At 40.9% G+C, this 8,397-nt stretch overlaps 1 protein-coding gene across 1 annotated transcript in view; it reads left to right on the top strand.

The window, feature by feature from the left end:
* The window catches only part of KLHL15 (kelch like family member 15), a 38,002-nt gene that overhangs the window by 10,948 nt on the left and 18,657 nt on the right, over positions 1-8,397 (top strand). Inside the window, exon 2 of the mRNA XM_004382856.3 lies at positions 5,512-6,223. Coding sequence (XP_004382913.1) covers positions 5,519-6,223 — 705 coding nt within the window. The 5' untranslated portion in view covers positions 5,512-5,518. The remainder of the gene's footprint in view (positions 1-5,511; positions 6,224-8,397) is intronic.

Below are 8,397 nucleotides of genomic sequence, written 5' to 3'. Positions count from 1 at the left end.
GAGGAAAAGAAGTGATAACAGGCACCAGGCAAGTCAGCAGAACACATTACATTAGCCCTCAAGGCTTTGAAAATAATCCTCTGTTCTTTGAGACAATTTACACAATGGCCCTGCCCTCCAGACTCCAGGTATTGGCCACAGTCTCTGGATTCTGAGTGGAGGCCCCTCGGCCCTGGGCTTCAGCTCCGCCTTCCAGGCCCACTGGGACAACAACTCTGCTCCTTTGGCTTTAGGCGCACCATTCTCCCAGTCCATCTGAGTGGCGACTCCACCCTTAGAAGCACCAGAGGCCATTGCTCCAACCTTTGAAACTCCTGAGGTCATGGCCATACCTTTTGAGACTGAGGTAGCTCGGCTTCTTGTGTCCCTTGTCTCTTCAGCTTCTGCTTCTGTTTCCTGTGGCCTCTTGGCCCTCGGGCCTCATGCCCGCATCTGCCCTGCTGGGGCAAGTGTTCCAAAGCTCTGTAGTTCCACCGGTATAAGTGCCGGGAAGCACCCCACTCCGCCAGAAAGCCTCGTGCACACAGACACTCAGCGCTCTTGCTCCGTGGGTCGGCGAGCCTAGATTCACCGATAAGTGCCCGGAGGCACCCCACTCCGTCAGGAAGCCTCCTGCACACAGGCACTCAGCTCTCTCGCTCCGTGGGTCGGCTCCAGCGCCATCCTGCTCTGGTCTCCTGGTTCTGCTGCTGTCGGTTCTCTGCTGCTGCTGGTCCTCTGTCACTGCTGTACTTCTATCCATTCACAGTTTTAAAACTGCTTCCACATTTTAGGTATCTGTTAGAGCAGCAACCCACTCTCAGTACCAAATTCTGTCTTAGTCATCTAGTGCTGCTACAACAGAAATACCACAAGTGGATGGCTTTAACAAAGAGAAATATATTTCTTCACAGTAAGGTAGGCCGAAAGTCCAAATTCAGGGTGTCAGCTCCAGGGGAAGTCTTTTTCTCTCTGTCGGCCTTCTTCTCTTTGGTGTTCCCCCGGACTAGGAGCTTCTCTGCACAGGGACCCCAGTCGAAAGGATGCGCTCTGCTCCCAGCCCTGCTTTCTTGATGGTATGAGGTCCCCCCCTTAATGAACTTTTTTTTCCTCCCATTAATATACTTTCATTGCAGATAAATTAGAAAACACAGATTAGCAAAAGGAAGGGGTAAAAAAGTAAAATCACTTGATACTCTGCCATTCAAAGAGAACCATTTTTAACATTTTGGTGTATTATCCTTTCCGGCTTTTTTCTTATTATTAACAAGTTTTTTTGAAATGATCTCAGACTGGGATAACTGCGAATAAATGGCTTAATATGTCCATAACTTAAATCTAAGATGTCATAGATAATATATTGATGAAACAAAGTGGTAAGATCTAGTGATAGCCTACTCAAGAGAGTGAAGAAGTGGTGCCCTTAGCAGCCATAACCTTTTCCGTCTCAAAACACTGAGGGCTTTACCAAATCCAGAGTACAGTGGGGATTCCTAACATAGTGCCTGGCACACATAGGTGATCTTCTTTTATTAAATAAAGGAGGATAATTGGTAATTAGAGTGGTAACATTGGCAGTGACGACCTCCCTGAAGGAGGTAGAGGAGGTGACAGCATTTGACTGCATTGCCAGTTGCTTCACTGGAGGACTCATGGTCCATCCAAAGACCCAACCAGTGAACGAAGAAAACTTTGGATTCTAGCATTACCACCTGCAGGGATTCAGTCATAGATACTGGCTACCACATCCTTTGATTTTTGTCTTCTGGGCTGACACAGCCTGTGGATAGTGTGTCAGCAAATAACTCCAACACATAGCTCCAAGTCATGAGGCTCAAGGTGCTCTAAATGATGTTTTAAAAATGGTCATAGTATCCCAGAGATAAGTGCATATCAATTGTCCTGAGTTAGGGACAGCTCTCACTGTACATCAGTATACATCAGCAGGGAATGCCTTCACAGCTGTTCAAAGGGTGGGGGGAAGCCCACAGGTGCTGAAGGTCTACCTGAAATTAAAGAACCTAAGTTTACAATAATACCAGTCAGCATAGTTTTTGGGATAGTAGCATAGGTATGGAGGACAGGCAAAGGGGTAGGGGAAAGAAGGCCCTGGCCAGAGTGATTGCTCTGATGTACAAGAAAGTCTAGCTGGAGAAGGACAGGGGTAAAGTTAGGAGATGACAGACCAAGTGAAAAGAGAGGAGGAAGGTTAAGCCAGAGTAGGAAGATGGCAGTTAAAATTTCAGATGTGGACCAGTTCTGGATTGTAGCAAGGTCCGAGGGTTTTTGGGAGTAGTGTTTTGAAATGGAGTAACAGGGAGGTTAGAGGACTTGAGGTGGTCAGGGAGCTTTGACCCCAGATGAAGCAAGTGACTATTAGCCAGGTGCCAAAGTTGTCAGCAGATGTGGAGGAGAGATTGATTGATCAGGAGGTTATGTATATGATAAGTGACAAGGAGGAATAAAAGATGGGCTTTTATCTGAGTGAAAGGCCAACTTTTAGGAAAGGGCTCAAAACAAAACAAAAACCCGTTGCCATCAAGTCAATTCTGACTCATAGTGACCCTATAGGACAGGGTAGAACTGCCCCCATAGAGTTTCCAAGGAGCGGCTGGCGGATTTGAACTGCCAAGCTTTTGGTTAGCAGCTGAGCTCTTAACCACTGTACCACAAGGGCTCTGGTTTCTGAAAATAGCCAGAGCAATTAAGGTTGCATGCTATTTGTCATTCTAAAACAGCCAGGCAATACTTAAACGTGCAAATGAGCTGAGAGTGCCCAACTCATCATCTTGGCAACAAGCCTCAGAAAGGGAGGGTACGTGATGAGGCCTCTATCACTCCTCACCCTCTGAGTCCTGATGGTTTGCCCATGTAGCTTGTCATGTGGGCTTTGGGGTACAAAAATGGGTGGCCAGTGCTAGGTGGAAGCATGAGTAGCCTAAGTGTTCAGCCCACCTAACTAGGCCTGCCTGGTCAGGGGGAACTGGCAGAAGGTAGGCCCTCACTTTTTTTAAACTCTTTTAGTTGTTGTTGAAAATATACACAGCAGAACGTACAGCAATCCAACAGTTTCTACATGTACAATTCAGTGAGATTGATTACATTTTTCAAGTTGTGCAACATTCTCACTCTCCTTTTCTGTGTTGTTCCTTCTCCATTAATATAAAATCACTGCTCTCTAAGCTTCCTATCTAATCTTTTGAGTTACTGTTGTCAATTTGATCCCATATAGTTTTTTAAAAGAGCACAGTGCTCAGGGCAGACATTCTTTACTAATTAAGCTAAACCGTTTGGTTTAGGAAACCCTGGTGGTGTAGTGGTTAAGAAGCTACAGCTGCTAACCAAAAGGTCGGCAGTTCGAATCCACCAGCCACTCCTTGAAAACTGTATAGGGCAGTTTTACTCTGTACTATAGGGCCGCTATGAGTTGGAATCAACTTGACGGCAATGGATTTTTTGGTGTTTTTTTTTTTTTTTTGGTTGGTTTGGTTTAAAGAACACTTCAGGGGGTAATTTTGGTTTAAGATTTAAAGATTATCTCAGGGCAATGGTTTCAGGAGTTCATCCAGCCTCAGTGGCTCTAGAAAGCCTGGATTCCATGAGAATTTGAAATTCTGTTCTGCGTTTCCCCCTTTTGATCAGGATTCTTCTATAGAATCTTTGATCAAAACGTTCAATAATGGTAGCTGAGGCCTCCTTTTTTGAGTCCTTTACCCACAATTCCAGGTGGAGGCACGCGTGGAAGAGTTCTCTGTTACCACTGCGACAGCTTCCAGAAGCGGGGGGTGACCAGGGTGTCATGTAATTGTCCTTTTTTGAGTTCTTCATCTCCATGCATAGGAAGGTGCACGTAGAAATTTTCCATTTCCACCTGGACAGTTTTTGTGGCTCTGAGAGGAAGGACATGATGTTCATGGAGCAATCACACTTAATGACTGGTCTCCTTTATCTAATGGCCTCCTGGCTATTTAGAAATTGGGGACAAACTGTGAGTACCTCATAGCTTTGGCATGTTATCTTGCAGGGCAATAGAAGGCTAAAAGAAGGCTTAGAAGGTAGGTCTGTAAGCTATGGAACAGTAGTTTTTCCTAAGATGGGTGGGGGGAGGGGTAGGAGGCAGGTGACCTGGAAGCTGACTTTAAGGAAAACTTTTATTTAAATCAGGGAGTGGGGGGGACCTTTCTGTTACCGATATGAGCATGCAGAGGAGTTTGTTTACACTGAAACAAGGTTCTGCAGGGCAGAATGGAAAGGGTTGAGAGGGAATTCAAGGATGGGAGGATGGGTCATTGGGGAGGAAGCTCAGAGATGTGTGAGGATGAGAATTGAGGAGAAAATAGATGGCCTGCGGGGTGGGGGGGGGTTGTGTGAAAAGGAGAAAATTGCTTCATAAACAGTCTAATAGACGGAATAAGTTTATTCTGCTTTACTTAAGAGAATTTCCCTGATATGCGCAGATGGTGTTTAATTTCCTTAGAAGTAATATATTTACATTTTAAATATATAGGCAGTACGTGATCATTGTTTTTAAAAATAAGGTTAATGAGGTAAGTAAAAAGAAAAAGAAAAGCCTCAGCATTTCCTGAAATCCCACTACCTAGGGTCACTATGAGTCGGAATCAACTTGACGGCAACAGGTGGGGGCATCATTTTGATATATATTGGTATATAGACTTTTTCTCATATAAGCATATACGTGTGTATTTAATTTTTAAAAATATACTCACTATATTACAGATGATTGCTTTTTTTCACATAGTATCTAATGAATATCTTTTGTCAGAATAGGTAGATTATTGCCATCATTTTTAATAGTTACAGTAATCCATTATAGGACTGTACTACCGTATTTTTATGCAAATAACGCACGCCTTCTACATTTGTTTGCCAACCGCTTTGTCCCCCACCGCAAGGCTGTAAAAAAGTTAGTATAGCCTGCTTAGGGTGTAGTTGGTGAACAAATACAGAAGTCATGTGTTATTTGTGTAAAAATACAATATATTTAATAAGCTATGTTGGGTTTTAATACTTTTCAATTTTTTTTATAAATAAGGTTATAAAGACAAACATTGTATGTACACCTTTGCATATTTATCTGATTGTTTCCTTTGGATAAATTTTATCCTTTGGTTAAATTTTCTGGGAGTCTAAGGCCAACAGTTTACTTTTGGCTTAATTTCTTTTTTGTATCATAATTTCATATTTGAATGTGATATCCTTTTTGTGTTGCTAGTTTTGGGCCATGTTTAAATATATTTGATGAACAGTGTAAAGTCAGTGGGATAGGCATATATCGTTTGCAAGTTAATTTGCCATCGTTTGATATAATTGAATAGATTTTCCCCCAGGTAGGGAAGCCAAAAACATTAGTTTGCCAACCTTTATGTTGTCTTCTCCCAAAAGGTATGTACATTTAGGACTTCAGCTGTGGAAATGAAATAATTATAAAAATTGTTTAAGGTCTTCTGTTATTAATATCATCAGAATGCATGGAAATGATTAACATAGTTTTCTTTGATTACTTTTTTCCAGGTGATTCATGGCAGGGGACGTGGAAGGATTTTGTTCCTCCATCCATGACACCAGTGTCTCTGCTGGGTTCAGAGCACTGTATGAGGAGGGATTGCTTCTTGATGTCACTCTGGTCATTGAAGATCATCAGTTCCAGGCCCATAAAGCACTCCTGGCCACCCAGAGTGATTACTTCAGGATTATGTTTACTGCCGACATGAGGGAACGCGATCAGGACAAAATTCATTTAAAAGGTCTAACTGCTACTGGCTTCAGCCACGTCCTTCAATTTATGTACTATGGAACTATAGAACTGAGTATGAGTACTGTTCATGAGATTCTTCAGGCTGCCATGTATGTGCAGCTTATAGAAGTGGTGAAGTTCTGCTGCTCTTTTTTATTAGCGAAAATCTGCTTAGAAAATTGTGCAGAAATAATGAGACTCTTAGATGATTTCGGTGTAAACATCGAGGGAGTAAGGGAGAAGTTGGACGCTTTTCTGCTAGACAACTTTGTGCCACTCATGTCCAGGCCTGACTTCCTGTCATATCTGAGCTTTGAGAAGCTCATGTCTTATTTGGATAATGATCATCTGAGCAGGTTCCCAGAGATAGAGCTGTACGAGGCTGTGCAGTCTTGGCTGCGGCATGATAGAAGACGCTGGAGACATACCGATACCATCATTCAGAACATCAGGTTTTGTTTGATGACCCCATCCAGTGTTTTTGAGAAGGTTGGTGCATTTGAAAGCAATAGACAGGATTCATCATTTAGTTAAGGCAGTATGTCTTTATAGATAAGATTCCCAGACTGATCAGGAGCCAAACAGGGAATGAATAGTTTATGTGTAAGAAGCCTAATTTGTTGTAGCTTGTGCATTTAGATTTTTTAAAACACGTTTTGTGGGTGAAAAATGAACCAGGTAGGTAGTAGAGTAGTTTCATTTTTAAAGTACTTTTAAAGTCGAAGGATAATTATTCAATTCAAAATACTACAAGTTGCTTCAGCTTTTCTTTCTTTTCACAAAGTAATTAAATCTGAACTGGGTCAGACTAGCTCTCTCCTTAAAAATTAATTTAAATAATATATGTTGAAATTGGAGTTGAGAGGAGTTTCATAGTTCTGAATGATGTATTAATACAGTTTCTTATTCTTATTCTTCTAAAATACAGTAAGGACACATAAAATAGCTCTTGAAAACCAGTAGACACTAGTGGTGATTTTCTTTTCTATCTCACCTAGTTTTGTTTCCCCCCATTTCCCTCTGAATACTAAATTTGATCATAAAAACATTTTATATGTCTGAAAACATCGTTTTGACATTTCTCAACAAACAGGCTGTAATTTCTCTACCTACATTGATCAAACATCCCTGTGCACATTTTACCGTTTTCATAGTTTTGGTATCTTAAAAATAGTCTTTCTCCAAAGCAGCCTTGGCCTTTTTGCATGGAAGCATTTTCATTTTTATATCAGAGGCTCACTTGTGATCTTTTCTTGCCCAAAGGAGGGAAAGCAGTTTCAGTAATTGCTGAACTTAATTGGTTTCTAATCACATGGTTACCTCTGGGGCTCTGTTTACCTCTTGCATCTTTTCTTCTTTCTAGAAAGGACGCTTTGGGTGACACCCTTCACGTGAAACAGTTCCTCAGCTTTAGTTACCAGATCTCGTGATAAAAATACAGTATCTGCAAAGGAGGGTTGTTTACACCATTTGAAAAATAAACAAATTTGCGCCTTTGAATAACACTCAGCAGCCTTGCATGTTTTTTCCCCCCTCTGAAATGCTGTGAAATGTCATTAACTAATACTTTTAATAGAGAACTCAATTTTATGGGATTTTATCTTTATTCTCAGAATGTATTGATATGCCAGTAGTAATTAAAACTAAAGAATACATTTCTTAATTATTATATGTTCATTGATAATCAGCCCCACATCAACTATGTAAATCATTTGTCTCTGATGTTTTGATTTTTTTTTTCCCCGTACTATTTTTATTGCTCTCTTTCCCTGGGGAATCCTGTTTTGTCTTTATACATTAAACGCAAATGCTTCCCAGTACTAAACAAACAAAAACACTGCATCTTCAGTCTAGGTGGAAGTACTTGTGGAATAGAAAATAAAATTTCCCCTCCGGTAGGGCAATACTGTGGGTAATTGACAGCAGTAAATGATTTTTAAGTGCTTATCTGCAGAGCCCTTTTATATTTTAATTATCAGATGAAGGTAGCCCATAGTGACAGTGGCTGAAAGTTAATACTATTGAGTAATTTTGTAAATCGTATTCTTTTGCATATACAGCGTCAGAGGTGGTTATTACCCCATGGCTAGGTACTGTGGGAGTCTCATCAGAATAAAAACGTTGCTAAGGCTTCCTTCTGGAGTTAATTCTTAGGAAAACTTAATAAGGACCTGGCCACAGGGAAATTTTTCATTTTTTTGTAATATAATGTAAACCTTTCAGTTTTTAGTAATACATACTGTTAAGATAAATGGGAGGTAGTCAGTGGTTCTTGCCTTAGCAGTGTGTGAGATTTTAATGTTGATCAGAGGAATCCATTACTTTCTAAATGTTGAGAAACACTGAGTCAGGCAGATCTGAGACTTAACTTTATAGATCATCTCTAGAAACAACTTAAGAAACTAAACAAAAATGAAAAATTTGGTTGGGAAGTAAGAGAGAATTTAGACTATTTTACACCATACTGTTTTGAGCTCCTTGAAAATAGGCCCCATCCTTTTTTTTTGTCTGTACCCAGCACACTGCAGGTCGCAAACAAGGACATTTTAACATCCGTTACATATGCACAGTACCAGAGAGGACACAGAAGTAAACACATCTTTGCTGGTCCTTTTCAAGAGAATCTACATGAGGGAAAGCATAAGCAGTTTTGATCTGTGATT

The sequence above is a fragment of the Trichechus manatus genome, unplaced genomic scaffold (assembly GCF_000243295.1).
Source record: "Trichechus manatus latirostris isolate Lorelei unplaced genomic scaffold, TriManLat1.0 scaffold00100, whole genome shotgun sequence".
NCBI classification, from domain to species: domain Eukaryota; kingdom Metazoa; phylum Chordata; class Mammalia; order Sirenia; family Trichechidae; genus Trichechus; species Trichechus manatus.
The sequence above is the reverse complement of the archived record's forward strand: the minus strand, read 5'-3'. Positions and strand labels throughout refer to the sequence as shown.